The following is a 23,685-nucleotide window of genomic DNA, read 5'->3' on the forward strand; positions in this document are numbered from 1 at the left end:
ACACACACACACACACACACACATATATATATATATATATATATATATATATATTAGCTATTTATTTATTTAGGTAGTTTCTTTGTTCTGTACTCTGTAAAAAATTTTTTTATTAAGCTTCACATTTAGGATGTGAGGCAAGGTAATGCAAGCTTTCTGTTGGTGTTATGGCATGTAATATGACTTGGACGGGTGGTGCATTTGAGTACCAGATATATTAGAGAATCCGATGCTTAAAATAAAAAATTAAATGGAAACAAAGTACAGCTCAGCTTTTAAAAGATTATGCACTGTCGCAAAATGGGCAATTACGCATGACAAAGAGCAATTAATAGAAGCCCCTTTTAAGCACATGCAGCTGCTTTCGCCTTGAGAGAAGTGGGGCACTCGGGCAATGAATGCCTCCAAAACCTGTTTTGTCTTCAGACGCGGAAACCGCTTTTTTAATAGTTTAAACTGCAAAGTGAAATGCTGAAAAACGCCGTTAACGTGAACTTTTGAGCTCGAGGACATCGTTTAGGCTTTCCGTCCAAAACCGATTGTTTTTAAAGATGATGGAACTGGGAATTCTAGACACGTGTCCAATCAGTTCTGTCCATGGTGACTTAATTTAGTGGGAACTCGGTCATCACACAATATGTCCCGAGCGCTTTTGTCGGGGGGCTCTCTAGAATGGGCCCTTTCTGAGACGTGTCAGCTCCTTTTTAAGGCGTCCCATTATTGCGCTCCTAAACGTGCCCACTATATTATCAAGTGTGCTTAGTGGCTTTGCTGGATTAGAATGTATAGCCGTTGTAAAAAGAGGTCAGTTTTGAATGAGATAATATATGATTATATTATATTTGTCACACAATGTTATAGAGGACAGAATATTATTCATTACTTTGGCCAGCTCATTCAGGTGGAAATAAGGAGAATCATGGTCTGGTATAAGTGGCCTTAGACTATACCAGTGAAACATATTAAAGTCTTAGATAGATAGATAGATAGATAGATAGATAGATAGTGCCCACTATATTATCAAGTGTGCTTAGTGGCTTTGCTGGATTAGAATGTATAGCCGTTGTAAAAAGAGGTCAGCTTTGAATGAGATAATATATGATTATATTATATCTGTCACACAATGTTATAGAGGACAGAATATTATTCATTACTTTGGCCAGCTCATTCAGGTGGAAATAAGGAAAATCATGGTCTGGTATAAGTGGCCTTAGACTATACCAGTGAAACATATTAAAGTCTTAGATAGATAGATAGATAGATAGATAGATAGATAGGTAGATAGATAGAATGCACGACCATGTGAGAGGAACCTGTGGAGTCGAGTAGCCTGAGGAACAGGTGTCAATTCTATTTCAAGATCTCAGCCCTGATCACAGTCTATTCCAGATATGTGTTAATTCATGATAACATATGTAATTATTTGGAGAATAAACAAATAAAATGTCTTCCTCTCAACAGACTAGTGTTCTTTGTTGATTATATTGAGGGTTGAAAAGCAGACTTGAGGCCTGTAAATAATCAGAATGAATGCAGAAACATATCAGTTCTTGTCATTGTAATCAGTTGCAAATGTTGTATTTTGTTCTCTAAACAATTATTGTGCTTTTTTGAACATCTACATTTTAAGGAATTGTTTCTGCAAGGACAAACAGAAGAGGATCCAAACTGCATAAGCAGCAGACCTCAGCTTCTGGAACTGGAAAAGGAGTTTATTTTTAACAAGTACATTTCTCTTTGAGGTACTAACAGGCCATAACACTAAACCTGAATGAACGATATTTCAAAACACTGCATAATAATTCAACATACTGATATCATGTGTGAAAAATCAACATGGAAAATTATTTAATGAACATTGTGCCCTATTTTTACTGACTTAGAGTGTAGAGACTTGGTAAATCAAGAACAAGACCAAATTATGAGCTTCAATTCAGCCTGAATTTCATACTAAAAAGCATACAGATATGAAGAATATCTTTGTGCGTATATTTGCCACTTATTAGGCCTACAGTAATCGGTTGTAAATGTAATTAGTCAGTACAATACAATAAGTCAATACATACTCATTTTCATGATGTAAGAGGCCCTATGGAGAATGGAATAGCGGGGACATTTTAAATGGTAAAGATGTCTATGGGTCATTAGTAATTTAAATAATCGGCTGCTGAATTTTGATTGACTGTTGGTAGTCATTTTGTTTGTTTGTCAAATTATCTTGTTTTCTATGTTTAATTGTCTTGAAATGCTACAATTTCAACTTCCTCAATCGAAAGGTTGCAGTAGTCAGCATTCTCTGTTATACCGCCACCTATAGGCGAAACTTTACGAAATTTGATGTGTGTCCTCGGAATATCCTGTTGCCAATGCAAACCAAGTTTCATGCAAATTGGCTTTTGTAGACCAACAGCTATCACTCTTCAGCTCATGGGTTTTCTTTGAAACTAAACAGTGATGAGGATCTGGAACTCTACCCTACACTTTTAGGGGGGGGTGGGGAAATCGTATGGCCATGACAATCTGGACAAAAACAAGAGGGTTACTTTTATTGGCCTATAATGACAGAAAATGACAGGGCTATTTTCAGCACCCAACAATTTAGCCATACAGATTTGAACAAAAAGTAAAATTATTGTTTTACTTTTGCCTTGACATTTCAGATCTCTAGGCAACCAAAGCCCACCAAAAAAGTGTGTCCTAAATGTTTACTTTAACATTTTACACCCTCCTGTGCAAAACTCCTATGTTGACTCAGTGTTTGCGTTCAAGGTTAACCATCATTCATTATAAAGTTTTCCTCCGCGCAGAGCAGTAGCGCTTCCGCCTGCCCCACGCCCACAAATTTATAGCCGATAAAGAAAAAAAATAGCGAGCTTCAGCACGCTGGACAGCGCGTGTGTGAAAACAGCGCGTCAGAGCCAGTGACAACTGACCATGCAAACAGTATGACTCCATATCAGCACAGATAACAAAGAAAGCTTTTTCTTTTGGAGTTGGAATACTTGAATATCTTTTCCCCCACCATTTTGATCGAATTAATCCTTCTAAAAGCATTTTCTGTTCTCCATAAGCTTTGCATATTTTCACGCTTAATTTTTTATGTTTCTAAGACTGAGAATTAATATCAAATTTGCCTTAAGGAAACTGGAATTGAACCTTCTTTACTACTGGTTACTGTGTTAAATCAGTTGACAACGTAGTAGTAAAAGCAGATTGTGGTAAAATTACTAGTCTGTTCTTTTTTTTCTGTGAAACAACATATGCATGTCAAAATGTCAAACCTCAAGTCTTTGTTGTTATTGCACCCTTTATCGTTATAGCTCTAATAAAGTGAAATTAATGTGTTTTAATGTGGTTTGTACTTCGAATCCATTTGTATTACTCCCAGGGGGCTTTAATTCTCTCTCACACTCTATCTCTCTGATTCTCTCTCTCTCTCTTTCTTAATAGGCTTGAACTGTAATGACAGGAGAGAGATGGATGCAGGCTGTCCCACCGATGGACATAGGCCCATACGCCACCATGTGGTTATCTCTCTCTAAAGATAGTCTAGACTTAAAACTCACACCGCATTTCTTCATACAGACATTAAAGGTAAAAACTCGGCCGCAACATCAGCCAGACTCTCACTGGATGTGCATGTTATTGTAAAAACGATTTATTCATCTTGTCGTTAGACTAGGCTACTGAGAGGAGGTAGACTAAAGTGCTGGTGTGTGGTGTCCCGTAGCTGAGACAGATTCTCCCTCCTGCTCGCGCATTCGTCCCATACTGGATATTCTTTTAAACTGAAATGATTTCCGAACAAACAGTCACATTATCGCTGAATGCGGAATATTTAACGTTATCTTAGATTTTTTCTTTTACAGAGTCATGTTGTATTGTTTGTTTTGTAGTTTAAGAACTCATTTTATTTGGAAAAAAATGCAGTTTGTATGAAATATTTTATTAAATTACAGCACATCAAAAAAATTTAGAAATTATCTGTCGAATTTTGAGAGTTTCCACGGTTGTTTGAAAAGTGCATGGTTTTAAACTTTTCAGCAACTTTTTGAGACAGCTGATCTGATCATATACTGTCATTCAGAATAGTCTCATTATCAAACAGGCTACGTCTGTTTGGTATATAGTTGACAGGTCTGCTTCTTAAATTGAAATACCTTTAATGCAGAAAGCTTAACAATACTTGAACTGAAAGGGCTAGAGGGGGCCAAGCCTGCCCCGGGCTTCACTCACCGTGTGCTGGGACACGTAGAGTACTAATTCATAATGATCCATTATCTGCAGTCTGGTATGCCTTAGGAGAAGAGGTATATTGGCAATTCTGTCTTTGAGGGTGTTTTCCACAGATTTCACATATCGAATACAGATGAACCCTATATAAAGTTTCACGAGTGACAATGTCTTAGACGCTATTTAAATGTTTATTTAAAAGTAGGTTATAATAAATTATATACAGGAAGAGAGACTGAGAACGATTGAAATTGTTTCTTATGTTAGAGCGCCCCCTTGCATGCGTCAGCACGTGCTTTTGATGGACCCCCAATGTTGCAATTTCTCTACTGAATGAACCATTTCACAATCACACTGCACTCTTCACAAAAACAAAAAAAAGTTTATTATCTGAGAATCCCAGGCATTAATCACATTTTGTTTATTAGAAATGAAGGCTGAATAAACTGAAATAATGAACGTCCTTGCAGAAATGACACGAGAACCACAAATGAAAGTCATCTTAAATGAATATGCATAAAAGAAAGTGCAAATAGCTGCTGCAGCAGCAACAACCACAACTGAAAAGCGCAATCAACTAAAAGCTGAACGTGAAGAATGCAGCGTGATGACAATAATCGAGGAACTGAATGTAATTGTGCATTCCCAATTCTTTGATTTCTTTCCTACCTAAGCCTCTATAAAAACACTTTTAATGGGTCACTTGCCTTCATTGTCCCCACAAAAAGATCCCTTTATTCCAAAAGGGCCCCTTTTGGACTTACAAAAAACATATGGTCCTTTTCTTCCCCGCTCAACCTCTTTTCATGCACCTCCTTCAGAACTGCAGAGCACGGAGAAATCTGACTCCTCTTCGGAGCTGTAGTGTGAAAACACGGACTCTTATTCTGAAAGGACGCCTGGGGCAGAGGGAGGAGGGGCCGTTTCCTGAGAGTTATTTACTTTGAGCCAGATGATTAGTTCTCTGGGAAGGATGGACTGTAACATTGAATCAATTACAGGTTGCTGTTGCAGAGGCGCATTTGTGTGAGTGGCCGTGGAGCAGGACGGAGGTGCGCAGCACAAGCGAGAGGATTACTATTGCTTTACAACTGAGGACCCTTGGGCTGATTAGAGTATTTTACAAGAGCTTTGCCATTCATTTTGGCTGTTCTTTTATCAAAGGGAGCAACCAAAAGGGATTAAAAGGTATTGTATGTTTACATTAGTTTAATTCGTTTCTTTTGTATTTTCTTTCATGCAAAGTTTCCCTCAGATATTCAAAAACATTTGAACCTTTAAGTATAATTGCACTTATTCAGGATTAGACTAATTAAAGCTGTTCTTTTATTTCTTTTTTTTAACAATTGCATTTTTAAATTAATTAGTTTTCTCCATTTCTGAGACGAGTAAAAAGAAAATTCACTATAGCCCTATATCAACTCGCTAAATTGTTTTACTTTTAAATGACACGGGGATTTAAATTTTTTTTTTTTTCATCAACGCTCACGATGGACAAAGTCAATCATTCGTTTTCATCTCAGAAAAAAAGAGACGGATTTTTCAACTTTGATTCTGGACACTTTTGCATCGAGCAGGATTATAGACTTTTCCCCCCAAGGAATCGCATTGTCGTCCGTAAAGTCAAAGCCTGGTTGTGCTGTGTCTCAGTTGGAGCCGCAGGCGCGCAGCTGGGGGTGTCTCAGCCCGTGGAGAGGCGCAGTACTGGCATCTAATGGCAAGCACATTTCGGACTAGATTTGGAACCTTGTTTACCCATCAAAATTTAAATGGGATGCCCATAACCATACTGGAATACCATTCGTTGGATTAGACTGCGGAATGGATATTTGTTTATTAGCGATGGAGTCAAAGCACGATTGAGGAGTTTAGAAAACTTCTTTGCCGCCTCATGCGCTGAAGTCCGAGTCGATGATGAATCTGCATGAATGGGGAACTTCTCTCACATCTGGATTAACTTAATGCAATTTAGATGCTATTTACCAAGGATCAAGAAGACCGTGTTGCAGGCTGAAACTGGATGAAATTAAAGAAAATTATGCATTTTCTCTTTTCTATTTCTCTGCAGCTATTACAACTGTACTCAGCAAATTTACCTCAACAGACTATCTTTAGACCGCTTTCTTTTATTCCCATGGAAATCGCTTTTACGCGTGAAGTAACTGGGTGTTGGAGGGGGCACCCCTCGCTCAGCTGTTGCCCGAAAGTGTCAAGCGCAGGGGATCGGTTGTGTTTGGCAGCCAGTTGCGCATCTGTGTGTGGGCGCCTGGCGATGGGGGGTGCGCAGAATAAGTGCGGGCCGAAATTTGCGCTCCAGTCACCGCTGGACAGATGAGCGGTACCAAAAGCGCACCCGTATGCGGCTGCCATTCCACAATTGATTCCCACGGCAATCCAATGGATTCCCAAATTGCGGCACAGAAAGGGGTCGACTAATTACAGTCTTACTCAACACCCCCGGATTCACCAAGGACAATTAGCTTGAGACGGCTGACATGAGCAAACGGCAGAGCTTCAAGTCTTCTCTGGGCTGTAAAACGAGTTTTTTTTTTTTCTTCACTTTGAAGTAGACCTTACGGAACCACTTATCTTACAAAATAACTGGACATTATTTCATTAATTATTTACCTTGGTTTTATTTATCTAATTTTTTTTTTTTTTTTTAAAGGACTAAATTAAATAATTGGTGCGTTTCTTCAGGATAACTGAGTTTTAACAGAGCTGACCACTTCAGATTGAGTGGCATTGACTGTCTGCTGAAGCGCTGATGGAACCCATGGGTCTGAGGATCAGACAGACGGAGATAAAACACGCGCGCGTGGAATGTCTGATTGGAAATTTGGCAAAACAAGCACTTAAACCAGTGACGGGACTTTGAAATCAAAAGAAACAAAGACAATGCAACAAAGTGTGCTGCAGGACTGAAATCTGTTTACGCACTGTAGTCTCAACATTCAGAAAAAGTTTGAATACCAATTTAAATTCAGATGACCAAATTTAGTTTTAAAATAAAGTAAACAGTTAATCCCATATAATGTCCGCACATATATTAAGTAGCTAGCCTATAGATAGGCACAATAATCTTAATAATGATATATGTGTCCATGTGAGCTGTTATATGTTAGGCCTATATTTTGCTGTATACGTATGTTTTAGGATTTAAAAAGTTACAGCTGTACGAATGTAGTGAGAAAACGCCATGTCTTCGGGAAAATGTGTACTGTGTCTCCACCTCGTGGTCAAACAAAGCTGAACCGAACTATCCAAGCGTTCCGCCGACAAAGAGTCTGGCGTCAGTTTACTGACTGAACCGCGTCCAGACTCTTTAAAGACCTTTTATGTCTTGGCACTGAACCTTTCCAAAACGTTCTGCTGCCGATTATTCAGTGGTCTCCCTAGGCTACCTGAGCTATTACTAAATAGAGGTTCATCTTTTATATTGGATTAACCACCACAAGAGATCAATACAGGACAACCAAGAACTCACACAGACATTGGCTGTGTTTTACATGTTTGGATTTTTTTCTTTATGAATTTCATTTTCTGTCTATTTTATCAAATAGAATTTCATATTTTCTCCCCTTTCAGCTGAGCACAATCCAAGTGACCATGGGGTTCCTGGAGACACATCTCGTTTTGGGGATTGTCTTACTAGGGGTATTTTCTTTATTTTGAGTAATGTTTTAAATATATATATTTTAAATTTCATTTGCATTTATTTTACTAATATACCACTGCTATTTAAAGGCATAAGCTATAATTAATCAAATACATTAAATATTTCCCTGCAGATGTTTCAAACCCTTGGCCGGTTATTAATTCCGATAAAAAGGAATTAATTCTGACACCTCATTCTGAGTTCACCATCACTTGCTCCGGAGATAGGAGAGTGACATGGGTTGAGCCGTTACCGCGCAACAGTGAAGTGCAGTCTGGATTTAATCACAGTACTTTGGTGATCACTGATGCTGTGGCCTCTAACACAGGATATTACACCTGTTTGTATGAGGATCAACCTGAAAAAGACACTGATATCTATGTTTTTGTTCTAGGTACATTATTGTTCAGAACAACTAAATATATATATATAAAGTAATTAGTAAGTTGTGCATTTGTAAAATGGACTCCCATCTCTTTTTCCACAGATCCTGAGGTTCCGTTCGTGTCTGAACCTGCTGTTGAGACAGATGAGGTGGGCACAATTATCCCCTGCCGTGCTACAAACCCACATTCTCAAGTGATTCTCAGAAACCTGCAGAGTGGGGATGAGGTTTCTGTGCTTTACGACCCCAAACTGGGCTTTTTCGGTGTATTATCACCGGGTCACTATGTCTGCGAGATGAGCGTGAATGGCAAAGCAGCGCACAGCATCGTTTATAATGTGACAAATGATAAGGGTAAGTAATGCACCATAAATAATTAAACATTTAGAGGGTTTTATTAAAATTGCAAACAGTATAATTGATTTTTTTTTTTTTTTAACAAAGAAAAGTGAAACGTTAGGTCATAGCTTTGACATTACATGAGTACCATGGGAGATTAGAGAATTCTTGTTAGCGAAGAGTGATGACATTTTGAGTTGGGGTGGGCTGCAGGTGTGAGATGCATTGCTGATGCATGCTTGTTTCATTTTGAATCATCATACAATGCAAGTTACTCATGAGAAGAGAGTAACCATTAAGAAAGAGAAAAAGAGTGATTGGGTGTTTCTGTATTGGTTCTGGACTAAATTTGAGTATGAAGTAACTGGCCTTGATTTCACATATGTTTTTATTATTATTAAAGGACTAGTAAACAAAATGAATTTAATTGTAGCATTGTTCATGTTTTGAATGATTTGTATTGTACTGAAGATTATAAAGAGAAGAGCTTCAGCATACAGCTGAGAGCCAGTATGGAGGACGTGAAAGAGGGGGATGCTGTCAATCTTACCTGCGAGACCCCTCCTGGGAAGGCTTTCCACCAGCAGTGGCTGCATCCCCAAAAACAGGCAAGACCCTCATCTCTTTTCTGTTTCTCTCTTGCCCTCTCTGTTTTGTACTTAACTACTATAAACAAAAACTTATATGAACTCTATAAGACTTCTGGTGTGATGCAGAGGCATATTCTGGGGCAGTATATTCTCGTTCTTTATTTAATGGTAGGAGGGAAATGCAAAAATGTACAAAAGTCAAGGTAGAAACCTCAAAGGAAGGAAGTGACACTAATTTACTATGGACTTTGACCTATGACCCGCATGTCCTGTGAGTGTTCAAGACAGATGTGCGTTTCTCACCTCTGTGAAGCCCTCTGTGGTTTTGTGAATCCACATGTGTGTGCGAGTCTGGGTGTATTAACACGTTTAATGAAGGGTTTTTCCAAAATAAAGATGCCTGGTAGATAGCTTGAGTTCATATTTTTGTGTGTTTGATAATTGATGTCAATTCCAAATCAAAAGATGTTTGTTAGTTAGTTGAAATTGTTGTGTTTATTTGATGATAATTGTAAGTTCCAAATCAAAAGATACTAGTTTGTAAGTTAGTTAAGTTGTTAATTTTAGTTGATATAATGGTTGTGTTAGGTAGATAGTTAGCCAATGTAGTTTTTGTATGGTTGATGAACAATGTGAGCTTCAAATCAAAAGATGTTAGTTAGTTAGTTAGTTGTTTTGTTTTGCATTTTTTTATATGAATTCCAAATTAAAAGATGCTTAGTTAGTTATTTTGTTAGTTGGTTGGTTAGTTTTAGTTGAAAATTTCTGTATGTATTTGGTGGTGTTTTTTTCTTTTTTCTTTTCATTTCTTTTCTTTTCTTTTCTTTTCCTTTTTTTTTTTTTTTTTTGGTTGTGGGAAAAAAAACATGCCAGTTAGTTAGCTAGTTAGAGTTTGTGTGTTTGTTTGCTGGAATGATTTATATTTCAGTGAGTTTGAATGTATCATGTAGCTCACCATCCATTTAAATCAGTCTGTCAGAAGCATTATCTTTAAAAATAAGAGTCCTTGGTTTTTAAAAGCAGCGTAGAATTGTGTAGAGATGCTCCAATTCCTTGTCTGGACCGGAGTCGTTCTGGGTTCTGCTGGGGCTGTTTGTGATGAGTACAACCCTTTAAAAGACTCGTGTAGAGCTGCTTTATCTCCAGCAGACAGCACTGAAATATGGACATATAAATGTGTTACAAACACTAAAGTACATCTTTGCAAAGAAAAGTGGAGTTGATTAAATACATTTTTTTTTTAAAAGTAAAGAAAAGTAAGAAAAAGAAAAATTGCAGTTGATCGCTGTCATGCTGTCATCATTCCACATGTGTATCCATAATAAACACAATGTGTGTAATACTGCTCTTTATTTTTCTCTCCTCATTATTATGCTATCCAGGCCAGAGATGCTGTTCCAATGAAGTTAACATTCCCAGACAAGGTTCAGTACATCCTCAACATCCCAAAAGCTTCTGTGGCAGACACTGGACGCTATGAGTGTGCTGTAACCAACCAATTAACTGGACAAACCGAGTCTCTCATCCTGGGAATCACAGTCCACGGTGTGTACTTCTCTTTCTTACTTAGACTCACCTCTGCTTTCACCATTAAAACCAGTAAATGGAGATGGGCTGAACAGATGTGCAGTCGACAATCAATCAATGTTCTTTCTTTCTTTATTTCTTTCTTTCTTTCCTTCTTTCTTTCTTTCTTTCTTTCTTTCTTCTGGCCTTTAGAGAGATCTTTTGTAGAAGTAATATCTAATGGCATTGGGCCAGTGGTGGTTGTGTCGCTTCTGGAGGAAAAAGAGTTCACTATTTACATTGATGCTGACCCTGAGCCAAAGGTCAGGTGGTTTAAAGATGGCCTTCAGCTGGATGACAGCTACATCTCCACCAAGACCACTCATCTGACAGGCCTCAGGTAGAATTTAACAAAATTGTTCATAAAAATAGACATAGAAACTTCATATTTACTTACTTGTCTTTCTGTTAAAAATAGTTATGTTTTATCTCATAATCTCAATTACTGATAATATTTCTGTAAAATACAGTGTATCGTAATGTATTGATATATTTCTTTAATAAGATATTACAAATGTTTCATGGTAACATTTTACTTGAATGAAAAAATAAGCATTTTACATAAATAGATAAATACTGTAAAAAATATATTTTTACTTTTTTAAACAAAAAATTAACAACAAAATATATTCTATAATAATTGTTTTTAATATTTAAAAATGAACATTAACCTAAATAAATACTGTAAATATATTCAAAAAATATTTATTTAGGTTAATGTTCATTTTTAAATATTCATTCAACTTAAAAAATATATATTATTATATGTGACCCTGGACTACAAAACCAGTCTTAAGTCGCTGGGGTATATTTGTAGCAATAGCCAAAAATACATTGTATGGGTCAAAATTATTGATTTTTCTTTTATGCCAAAAATCATTAGGTCATGTTCCATGAAGATATTTTGTAAATTTCCTACTGTAAATATATTAAAACTTAATTTTTGATTAGTAATATACATTGCTAAGAACTTCATTTGGACAACTTTAAAGGCCATTTTCTCAATATTTCAGTTACACAGCTACTCATTATTTTTAGTAACAGACTGTTTTATAAACCACGATTTAAAACAAACGCGCTCTTCTGAACTGAAGTACACTGGTTTTCTGAACAGCTGATGTGAAAGGGGTCGAGACACGGGTTCTGTCGAGGATTGCACCAGTGTTTTGTAATCCATTCACAAAGAAACTGCTGTTGAAAGATGAAGCAGATGTTTTGGATCTGACTGTTACTGCATCGCAAAGCTTCATGATGCTTTGTATATTTAAGGATGTTTACAAAGCACTCGCGTGCAATACTTTTTCCCTATATTAAGTAAAGATCTTGTTCCATGAAGATATTTTGTAAATTTACTACTGTAAATATATTATAACTTAATTTTTGATTAGTAATATGCATTGCTAAGAACTTAATTTGGACAACTTTAAAGGCAATTTTCTCAATATTTTTTATTTTTTTTTGCACCCTCAGATTCCAGATTTTCAAATAGTTGTATCTCGGCCAAATATTGTCCTATCCTAACAAACCATACATCAATGGAAAGCTTATTTATTCAATGGAAAGCTTATTTTATGGAAAGCGAAAAATTTACCTTTATGACTGGTTTTGTGGTCCAGGGTCACATATGTGGAAATTAACATTGACCCAGATTCATAAATGCTGTAGAAAAAATATTGTCGTATTGTGGTCATAAAGTAGAGCTATCTTGAACTAAGTATTGTTAGTTCATGCTAGCTAATGCATTCACTGATTTTTAACAAACTCAACCTTATTATATGTCACCAGTTTCATAGTACCACTAAAATAATTATAATCATTATGACTTTTTCTTACAAAGGTATGAGAATATTCTGGTTCTCCGCCACCCCATAGAGGAGGACAGTGGCGTCTATGAGATTGTTGCGTCCACTGGTTCCAGAACTTCAAGCTTTTCATTCAAACTGCTAGTTGAAGGTATAATTATATCAAACAGCAAAACAATGTATGAAGTGTCCGCAATGATTCAGAAACCCAAATCTAAAGCTTTAGTATATATGAGTTGTGTATGAGAAATTTAAATGCTTGTTCATGTCATGATCAGCCATGTACCCAGAGCTGCCACAGTCAGTGCTGGCTCCAGTGATGTGGCCCCAGAGGGACAGCATGGAGGTGTCTCTCCACTCCACTTTCAGACTCACATGTCGAGGTCAGGCCGAGCTCTCCTGGCATAGCCCTGTTTATCTCCACGATCAGATCGACACTGCAAAAAAGGGACTCTTCATCTCCACTGTGACTGTTGGCAATGCGACAGCCGCCCATACAGGAGAGTACATCTGCTACTATGACTCCAGCAACAACACTGAGGAGACTTCCATCTATATTTATGTGCCAGGTACAGTAGGTACTAATTTGTCTTTTTGCACAAGCCGGATTTGACACAGTAACATTGTTTAAAAGAATAGTATACTATATAGTTAGTATGAAGCCCTTTGTACATGGCAAATTGATATTGAATTTCTTTCCGACAACACACGCAGATCCAGAAACGCCGTTTGTGCCATCCATGGCCCCTTTTGAAAACCATGTGCTGACGAGTCATGATGAAATGGAGATTCCCTGCCGTGTGACAGACCCCAGCGCCAGCGTCTCTCTGATTCACATTGAGACCAATCAGGTTCTGTCCAGTGTCTATGACAGCAAGAGAGGATTCATTGGTCTCTTCAGTGCTGGGACGTATGTCTGCAGGGCCCTCATTAATGGACAGAAGCATGACAGCATACAGTACATCGTTCACGGCTGGGCAGGTGAGAATGGGTTTGATTGTGTGAATGGCAGGTGATATTGTTTAATGCAGAAATCATTGGGTTTTACTTTTGTTTTAATTTACAGTTAAATAAACATGTTCTTGATCTAAATATACTTACAACAAGATTGGTTTACTTGAGAAGCAAAATTGAATAAAAAATAAATACATTTCATTTTTCTATTTTTAAGCAAAAACAACAACAACAACAACAAAACCATTTGCTATTGAGATAGAAAAATAAACTTAATTCAAGAAAATATATAAGAAAAATTATATATGTATATATATGTTATATTTCATTTTTTACTGGAATAAACATGACAGAAAGGCTGATTAAATGTAGTTAACTCACTTGTATATAGCAAAAAAAATAGAAAAATTAAAAAATATATAAACAATATAATTTTTTAAGTTTAAAAAACAAAACTTTTTTATTATGTTTTTATTGCATATGCTTACTGTAATGTGTGTCATGTGTTGGTCTTGTAAAGACATGTTACAGATGTAATGTTCTTCACTATGTTTCAGAAAACAATGATTATTATTTCTTCCCCTGCTATGCATTAACCAACCAACTTAACTTGCCTTCATTATATTGTCTCTCAGGAGGGTCTGATTTGCGAGTCGAGCTGCGAGCAGAGAAGACAGCTCTGCTGGTGGGTGAGACCATCACTGTTGACTGTGTGGCCAGAGGAAGTGAGATGCTGGAGGACCACTGGAAATACCCTGGGAAACTGGTGAGATAGAAACAGAATAAAAAAGAACAAAATTACTTCACATTCCCTCAAATCGTGTGTAAATAAAATACAATCAATATTAAACTAATTATATATTTTAAATATATTTATATTCTCCCTCTGTCGTTCTCTCTTAGGCGGATCGAGGAGTAAAGACCGTAAAGGAGAATAAACGAGATCTTGAAATCTATTATACTCTGACAGTGACTAATGCCTCACCGAAAGACAGCGGTGTCTACGCCTGCTCCATTACGGATATTATGAGCAATGAGAGCCAAACCAAACAGCTCACTATTACAGTCTATGGTACAGAGATCACATACACTCGCACAGACACACAATATAAAATGATTTTCAATGCATATGTCAAATTCAAACATGATTAACAATTCACAGTGATTCATTTGCAGTCCTAACCTGCCCTTATGGCTTTCATGTGCAGATCGTGAGTTTGTGCGCATAAATCCAGTAACTGGTCCAGTGGAGACTGCTAGGCTGGACGAGGTGCGAGAGTTCAGGGTGGACATACAGTCTTTCCCCGTCCCCAAAGTCATATGGTTAAAGGACGACTCGGTCCTGGGAGATGTTGCTGCAGAGATCACCACCAACCTCCTAAAAATCGACGAGACAAGGTGACTAAAATAGCTCTACCTTAACATATTCACCATTTTTCAAAAAGCACATTGCATTTTTTGTGCTTAAAAAGAAAAAAAACTTTAATCACTTCAACATCCCTTTTAAAAGTGTTGCGTTAAAGCTGTCGTGTTGTTTGTTCAGTTACCAGGGTGTGTTGACCCTGATCAGGGCTAAAGCAGAGGACAGTGGGAACTATACCATCAGGGCAAAAACAGGCAGCCAGACTACCAGCAACAGTTTCTACCTTCAGGTTAAAGGTGGGACCTTTTCTTTTTTCTGTACCTGCAGGTTGTTTTTGTCACACCTTTATTTACCTACATTTGCATGTGTTTGCTTTTGCCTCTGCTTGATGTTTGTTTATCTCAGTGCACCTCTATATCTTTCTTAACCAGTCTTTACATACATTTGTTTAGGTTTTTCTTGTTGTCAACTGGAGGACCTTTGTCAAGCAACTAAAAATCAACGAGACAAGGTGACTAAAATAGCTCTACCTTAACATATTCACCATTTTTCAAAAAGCACATTGCATTTTTTGTGCTTAAAAAGAAAAAAAACTTTAATCACTTCAACATCCCTTTTAAAAGTGTTGCGTTAAAGCTGTCGTGTTGTTTGTTCAGTTACCAGGGTGTGTTGACCCTGATCAGGGCTAAAGCAGAGGACAGTGGGAACTATACCATCAGGGCAAAAACAGGCAGCCAGACTACCAGCAACAGTTTCTACCTTCAGGTTAAAGGTGGGACCTTTTCTTTTTTCTGTACCTGCCGATTGTTTTTGTCACACATTTATTTACCTACATTTGCATGTGTTTGCTTTTGCCTCTGCTTGATGTTTGTTTATCTCAGTGCACCTCTATATCTTTCTTAACCAGTCTTTACATACATTTGTTTAGGTTTTTCTTGTTGTCAACTGGAGGACCTTTGTCAAGCAACGTGTAGCTACAGTGTAGCTACATGTACTTACTGTATAAGTGCAGGTTTTCTTATGTACTGTTTCTGTCCTAACCAAAAGTGTGGAAAATACAGAAAATAATTGCCAAAAGTTAAAGTATACTGTTTTAAAATGGTACTCAAGTTTTTACATTTAATAGTACTTAACTATGTAAAAAATTGATTGATAATATCAAGAAACTTTTGTATGAAACAAACTTTTAAATCATAAAACCTGTTATAAAGCATCAAACAAATCAATAATGTTTTGCATCATTAAAAAAAGTGTGCGTATGAAGTCAATTTTCCATATATTTATATGTGTTGCACTTTGTTGTTTCAAATGAAAAAATACTAATAAATTATTTGTGGTATATTATTATATTTTTTTTTGTAAAGAAAACATTCATGAAAAATAAATATATATATTTCAAATATTTTGGAAATATCTTTCTGATGCATATAAACTAAACTACCGTTCAAAAAGTTTGGGGTCAGTAAGATGTTTTTTTAAGATGAAAGAAGCTCATTAAGGCTGCATTTCTTTGATCAAAATACAGTGAACCACTGTGAAATATTAAAATTTAAAAGTATTATTTTATAATCAAATTTATTTTTAAATGTAATTTATTACTGTGATGGTGAAAGCTGAATTTTCAGCATACATTCATCCAGTCTTGAGTATCACATGATCCTTCAGAAATCATTGTAAAATGCTGATTTGCTGCTCAAGAAGTGTTTCTTATTATTATCTGTGTTGAAAACAGTTGTGCTGCGTAATATTTTTGTGGAAGCTATGATGCATTTTTTTCGGGATTCTTTGATGAATAGAAAGTTCAAAAGATCAGAACATTTATTTGAAAAAAAAAAATATATATATATATATATATATATATATATATATATATTGTAACATTATAAATGTCTTTTCTGTCACTTTAGATCAATGTCATGCATCCTTGCTTGAATCAAAAAAATAATAATAATGGTGGGACCAGTGATAAAGTTTGGCAAGAAAGTAAAATTCTTTCTCTTCTTACAGTCCCCCCTGTGATTGTGGACCTGATGGATATCCACCATGGCTCTGCTGCAGGTCAGGAAGTGATGTGTACTGCTGGCGGCTCCCCCACCCCTGACGTGGAATGGTATATCTGCAAAAACATTAAACAGTAAGCAGTCTTCTTTCTTGTTTCACTCTGCTACCCTACAGGTATTGTTTCTATATTACTGTCATCCTTTATTAAATCCTCAGTTCTCACTCTTTCCTTCTACACTCTAAAAAATGCTGGGTTAAATACAACCCAGCGCTGGGTTATATTTAACCCAGCATGTTTTAGAGTGTATAAAAGCAGTCCAAAGCAGATGACACGGTCTCATCCCTAGAGATTAAAGTCAAGTCACCACGACGACATCATGCTGAGCTCACTTTTCTTTCTTCCACCAGCTGTGCCAACGATTCCTCCCAGTGGATGCCACTTCCGATCAACTCTACGGACATCACTGTGGAACTGCAAATGGATGTGGACAACAACATTGAGAGTAAAGTCATTTTCCACCATCTTGAGAGCACAATTGCTGTGCGCTGTCTGGCCAGGAATGACATGGGTGCTGTTTCACGAGAAGTTAAACTTGTGTCAAATGGTAAGAGGCCTGTTTTTGTCTCTTTAGAGACGCCTTTTTTATTTTAAAAGTTGATTTTATTGACCAGTCCATTCTTTGAAGAGCTCTGAGTCTCTTTAGTGTCACTGTTTGTTATGGGTAGACAATGTAAACAAAGTTTCATTCTAATTTGAAACTAATTTGAATCACAGGTGTACAGTGTTTTTAGAGATGCATTGCTGGCAGTAGATCTGCACTGAGGTTAGGTTTTGTTTGTTGAGGTTTCAGTCACTGTAAGGAAACATCTCTGTGTTTATGTGTGATTATCTGTTAATCATGGTTCATTAAATTCAACAAATGCTACTTTAGTAGTCTTTACATCTATTAGCCTCATTTTGTAAGCCGTGCCTGTCTTGTCAGGCTCCCCATGTCTTTTTCCTGTGATAGATTCCTCAGGTGGACCGTCCATGGTCTTTAGAAACAAATCCATATGTGTTTACACTAGTTTCTGTTGGCAGGATTTTTGCTTCACTACGTTACAGTTTAAATAAATTGCTCACACTGGGCACCTTGATTAATACAGCATACAAGAGTGATGCAGTTCAAAATATTGATGCTATTATGATGACATTGTTAGGTATGTAAATTAAGCTGTAGCTCATTAAGACAAGTTTGGTTTTGGCAGTTTTCAGAGTTTAGTTTTGCACCATATCCTTCCATATCACCACCCACCTCTTCCTCATTGCTGCTGCTGCTGGTGTGTTCAGGTCCGCACTCGGAGCTCACTGTGGCTGCTGCTGTTCTGGTGCTGCTGGTCATTGTCATCATCTCACTCATTGTGCTGGTCATTATCTGGAAACAGGTACTCACTCATTCATTCCCTCACTCACTCATATACATTGACTCAGTTGCTCTCATTCACTCACTCATTTACATTGACTCATTCATTTATTCACTCACTCACTCACTCATTTATTTAGCAGTTTACTCATTCTCTCGCCCACTTACTCATTCATTCACACTAAATCATTGACTCAATCATGCTTTAACTCACTCATTCCCATTTACTCATTCACTCACTCATTCAACCATTTGCTCATTTACCCATTTACTCACTCACATATTTACTCACTAACCTGCTCACCCAATTAAACGCTTGTTCATTTATCCATACTTATCAAAAGTTTGGGGTCAGTAAGATTTTTTCTAAGAACTGAATACTTTTATTCAGCAAGGACTCATTAAATTGATCAAAACCGACAGTGAAGACATTTATACTGTGACAAAATTTATATTCCAAATTAATGCTGTTCTTTTACATGTTCTTTTCCTCAAAGAATCCTGAATTACAAACATATTTTTTTCTAAAAAAAAAAAATATGAAGCAGCACAACTGTTTTCAACATTGATGATAATAAGAAATGTTTCTTGAGCACCAAATGATTTTTGAAGGTTCATGTGACACTGAAGACCGGAGAAATGGCTGCTGAAAATTCAGCTTTGCCACCATAGAAATAAAATACATTTTGAAATATATTAAAAAAGAAAATTGTAAATAGATTGTAATATTTCACAATATTACTGTTTTTAACAGTATTTTTGATCAGATAAATACAGCCTTGGTGAGCATAAGAAACTTATTTTAAAAACATTACAAATCTTACCAAACTTATGAGTAGTGTCAGATTTACTTATTCACCCTTTCACTCATTCATTCACTCAGTTACTCACTCACTCACCCATTCTCTTACCTATTCAGTTATTCACTCACTCAATCACACATTTACAAATCACCAAATTCACTCTCTCACATTCAGTCTTTTAGTCACTCATGAATAGACATAATGCAGCAACACATTCATGTTAGCTTCTGTGAGGGCTGAAATGAGATTAATTGAACACCTGTCACCTGTCATTTTGCTTGTGTGTGAATGACACATCTCCCCTCTCAGAGTGTGGATCAGCCTGACCGTCCTCCAGTATCTGAAAGCTCTGTTACTGACCACATGAGAATTACTCTCTCCTTGTGCATGTCTTTACAGAAACCCCGTTATGAGATCAGATGGCGTGTGATTGAATCGGTCAGTCCGGACGGTCACGAGTACATCTATGTCGATCCCATGCAGCTTCCATATGACTCCCGCTGGGAGTTCTCTCGGGATTCACTTGTACTGGGTGAGTCACTGTTGTAGTGAATCAGTCAACCATGATCCTGTCCTGTGGATTCGGTGTAGTTCAACCATCTTTAAGTGACACTTTGTTGTGGTCATGTACTTGATAGGATTATGGTCATCTTGTAAGCCCATCCTAATATGACATAATCACAATGAATCTACTAAGCAGATCTTATTTAGGAGCTTTGTGTGGTGACTGTTCAGACTGATAGAAGTTTTTGACTCAAACATCAAAAATGTTCTTTTACTAACAGAAAACCACTGTGGTAATACTGAAAGTTACAGAAAGCAATTTGAGTTTGCATGCTTTTTTAGACTAGATAATGTTTCTGTGGCATCCTCTGGCTATGCAAATGAGTTCAAGTTTGTGTCTATGTGTGTGTGTGTGTTGCAGGTCGTGTCCTGGGCTCAGGAGCATTTGGGAAAGTGGTGGAAGGCACTGCTTACGGACTCAGTCGTTCTCAACCTGTGATGAAAGTGGCTGTGAAAATGCTTAAACGTGAGTTAACTGAAGTTTAACTAGTAGTTGCATATACGAAATGCATAAAATTTCTTTATAAACAAGATAATAATCACAGAAACATCTCATCAATAAATGATGATGATGATTAAGGACATTAAAACACATATTTGTTGAATGGTTTATGTGTTAGATACATGATGAATACATCCATGGAACCTTTACATTTCACAAAAGGTTCTTTATAGTGAAAAGGGGTTCTTTAAATTATTCAAATGTTTTTCATACTAAGAACTGGTTCTTTTAAGAACTGTTCACTGAAAGGTTCTTTGAGGAACCCAAAATCTTTGCGAAAATCCCCTTTTGAATTTTTAAGAGTGTATTTAACTGGTTAATATAATTGCTTCCTCAGCAACAGCACGCTCCAGTGAGAAGCAGGCTTTGATGTCAGAGCTAAAAATTATGACCCACCTGGGCCCTCACCTAAACATCGTCAACCTTCTGGGAGCGTGCACCAAATCAGGTGAACATGCACAAACACACAGATACCAAACACTAACACTTGGTCTCTAGGGTGGTGTCTTCTTGGTTCATGGGTGTTTGTAGTGTGGCATTTTAACAGGCAGAGTTAAGTGCAATGTAGAACTTTAACCTTCTGTTTTTAGACATTTTACAAGTCTCTGATAAGATTAGACCAGTTTTTATTAACACTGTACTCACTCTTTCTCTTTTTGTCTCTCAGGACCAATCTACATTATCACAGAGTATTGTTTCTATGGAGACCTGGTGAATTACTTGCATAAGAACAGAGATGGGTTTCTCAGCCGCCACACAGAAAAGGGCAAGAAAGATCTAGACATCTTTGGCATTAACCCAGCCGATGAGAGTAGCAGGAGGTCAGCCAACACACACACCCACACAAAAGATCTGAATTCATTCAAATGAGTGAATCATAAAAATCATTTGTAAAAATGCCATTTTAGGTCAAAACATGATGTTATGAAATTTTGATCTGGCTCTTTAATCTGATTGAAGATTGATATTGTCAGGATTTCAGTCTAATTAGGTATGAGAAGTCCTGACAACAGACAAGTAAAGAGATAGAGAGTGAGCTACCTACATAGATTGCCTTTTCCTGCTGCCTACAAAGACAGGTATCTTTAAAGACGTCCTTTATTTCAGTGAATTAAAACTATTTTTAATAGTTTTTGTTTTAGTTAACAATAACAAAAATGCTCTGAGGAGGATATATGCAGTGCTGCCTTGGAATTTGGCCAACATGATGTATCTTAGGAAGCAGCATAGTTAAGTTGTTATAAAACAAACAAAAGTGATACTTTTAACACTTTTCAGAGAATACTCAGGAGGTTACTGGCCACGTGTTGTAAGCCACAATGAGAAGACCTGTGATCTAATCTCTTCACGTTCACTTACACATCAGATCTTTCTGATGACCTACTATAAAATGATCTAATCATTCATTAGCATTTCATTTGGCTGGAGTGACCTTACACAGCATGGTGTTCTCCCCTGACTTATTATTTCTATTTTTATGTGTGTGTGTGCAGCTACGTCATCCTGTCTTTTGAGGGGAAAGGTGATTATATGGACATGAAGCAAGCAGACACCATGCAGTACGTCCCCATGCTGGAAATGAGTGAAGCCTCAAAATACTCACCCCTCCATAGATCAGACTACGACCATCCTCCATCTCAGAGACAGTTCAACGGTGAGAGAACTCTCGTAAATATATAATCACCCAAAAATGAAAATTCAGTCATCATTTACTCATCATCATGTCATTCCAAACCAGCACGACTTTCATTCTTCTGTGGAACACAAAAGCAGATATTTCGAAGAATGTGCTGGTCGCTCTTTTCCTTGCAATTACAATGAAGCACTGACGCTTTCAAGCTTTAAAAATAAACGCAAACGTACCATAAAAGTATAATTAAGACTGACTTGTGTGCCGTAAGACTTCTGAAGCCCTACGGCAGCTTTGGACGAGGAACAGACTGTACAGGATTAGTCCGATCAAGTGATTCATTGAAAAGGTCCGACTCTAAAGAATCATTCATTCTCAAATCATGAACTTTTGTCAAGCAGAGCTAAAGCATTTGTCAAGATTTGAAATTCGAAAGCTCCATTTCATTGTAATTGCACTGAAAAGAGCATGAAAACTAATTTCTCCTCGTGGTTAATGGAAAAAAGAAAGTCAGACGGGTTTGGAATGAAATAAAGGTGAAGAAATTATGACAGAATTTTTTATTTTAGGGTGAACTATATTTTTTCCCTTCGGCTCTTTACTTTTTCGGTCTGTCCCTCGCTTACTGCACATACTCAGGTTGGTTTGGCATGCTGTGGTCTGGTTTGGCTTGGCTGGTGTTTATAGGACACACACTGATGTTTAGCTAGTGATAGCAGAGGTCCACCCATGTCACTGTAGTCTATGCACCCTACAATTACAGAGGGTAATTGTAGCACAGACGTCTTAATGCATACATCTGCCTGCCATTCCGCAGACTTTACACACACACACACTCAAAAGATAATTTTCAGCATGCAGTGCTAATTCAGAATGTATTTGTGTGAACAACAGAGAGTGAAGTTGAGAAACTTCTCTCAGATGACACCAATGAAGGCCTGACAACAGTGGACCTCCTCAGTTTCACCTATCAAGTAGCTCGAGGGATGGAGTTCTTGGCCTCTAAGAACGTAAGTTACATCCTGTTTGTACAGGATAACTGCCTCTGTCGCTTTTGTCTGTAAACATTTGCTCCAAAACACTTTTGATCTCATTTATAAGTACAGTTATGCAGTTTAGACATAACGTCGAGACATAACATTTAAGTGATTCTGAAAGTCTTTGTGGAGGAGGTGATCTGATGGCAGGTTACTATATTTGAGAAAATGGTTGACTGTATGTGCTATGGCTGTATGGTTAAAATTCATAGGATTGAGGGTTTGCAGAACCTCCTTGGTTAAATAAAACCTCTCAGGACAGAGGCCAAGCATTGGAAATTATGTTATCATTTCATGTTATGTTATAGTAAGTATTAATTAGACTTCTTGTGTTTGGTAACAGAGGGTTTACTAAATCTCATCTTACAAAAGTGGACTTTCCAGACCACCCTTGAAGAAAATCGAGGGTGGGATTGAAAGCTGATGAAAGGGATGTACCATGAACATACAGTTGCAGCTGTGATTCCAAACTAGGGTGTACTTAAACAGATTCTAAAAGGTTCTTAGATATTTTTATTAAACTTAAAAAAAAAAGTGAAAGTGAGTGAAAAAGTGAAAAAAAAGTGACGTGTGGCCAAGTATGGTGACCCATACTCAGAACTTGTGCTCTGCATTTAACCCATCCAAGTGCACACACAGTAGTGAACACACACCTGCAACATATGGAGCAGTGGGCAGCCATATTGCATTCGGTGCCTTGGTCAAGGGTCTCACCTCAGTCGTGGTATAGAGGGTGGAAGAGAGCGCTGGTTATTCACTCCTCCCACCTACAATCTCTGCCAGACCTGAGACTCGAACCCACAACCTTCGGGTTACAAGTCCGACTCTCTAACCATTAGGCCACAACTGCCCCCA

The 23,685-nt window shown here is 37.3% G+C and overlaps 1 protein-coding gene across 1 annotated transcript in view; it reads left to right on the forward strand.

Moving 5' to 3' along the window:
• The first annotated feature begins 5,219 nt into the window (after window positions 1–5,219).
• The window catches only part of LOC107718396 (platelet-derived growth factor receptor alpha), a 23,065-nt gene continuing 4,599 nt past the window's right edge, over window positions 5,220–23,685 (forward strand). Inside the window, exons 1-23 of the mRNA XM_016525452.1 lie at window positions 5,220–5,421; window positions 7,822–7,897; window positions 8,022–8,285; window positions 8,379–8,630; window positions 9,087–9,223; window positions 10,588–10,750; window positions 10,925–11,111; window positions 12,609–12,724; window positions 12,852–13,142; window positions 13,288–13,554; window positions 14,163–14,293; window positions 14,431–14,599; window positions 14,736–14,925; window positions 15,071–15,186; window positions 16,898–17,024; window positions 17,300–17,496; window positions 18,222–18,316; window positions 19,497–19,629; window positions 20,023–20,127; window positions 20,501–20,611; window positions 20,831–20,984; window positions 21,657–21,817; window positions 22,688–22,803. Coding sequence (XP_016380938.1) covers window positions 7,843–7,897; window positions 8,022–8,285; window positions 8,379–8,630; window positions 9,087–9,223; window positions 10,588–10,750; window positions 10,925–11,111; window positions 12,609–12,724; window positions 12,852–13,142; window positions 13,288–13,554; window positions 14,163–14,293; window positions 14,431–14,599; window positions 14,736–14,925; window positions 15,071–15,186; window positions 16,898–17,024; window positions 17,300–17,496; window positions 18,222–18,316; window positions 19,497–19,629; window positions 20,023–20,127; window positions 20,501–20,611; window positions 20,831–20,984; window positions 21,657–21,817; window positions 22,688–22,803 — 3,537 coding nt within the window. The 5' untranslated portion in view covers window positions 5,220–5,421; window positions 7,822–7,842. The remainder of the gene's footprint in view (window positions 5,422–7,821; window positions 7,898–8,021; window positions 8,286–8,378; window positions 8,631–9,086; window positions 9,224–10,587; window positions 10,751–10,924; window positions 11,112–12,608; window positions 12,725–12,851; window positions 13,143–13,287; window positions 13,555–14,162; window positions 14,294–14,430; window positions 14,600–14,735; window positions 14,926–15,070; window positions 15,187–16,897; window positions 17,025–17,299; window positions 17,497–18,221; window positions 18,317–19,496; window positions 19,630–20,022; window positions 20,128–20,500; window positions 20,612–20,830; window positions 20,985–21,656; window positions 21,818–22,687; window positions 22,804–23,685) is intronic.

This window comes from Sinocyclocheilus rhinocerous, unplaced genomic scaffold (assembly GCF_001515625.1).
Source record: "Sinocyclocheilus rhinocerous isolate Xijiao unplaced genomic scaffold, SAMN03320098_v1.1 scaffold453, whole genome shotgun sequence".
NCBI classification, from domain to species: domain Eukaryota; kingdom Metazoa; phylum Chordata; class Actinopteri; order Cypriniformes; family Cyprinidae; genus Sinocyclocheilus; species Sinocyclocheilus rhinocerous.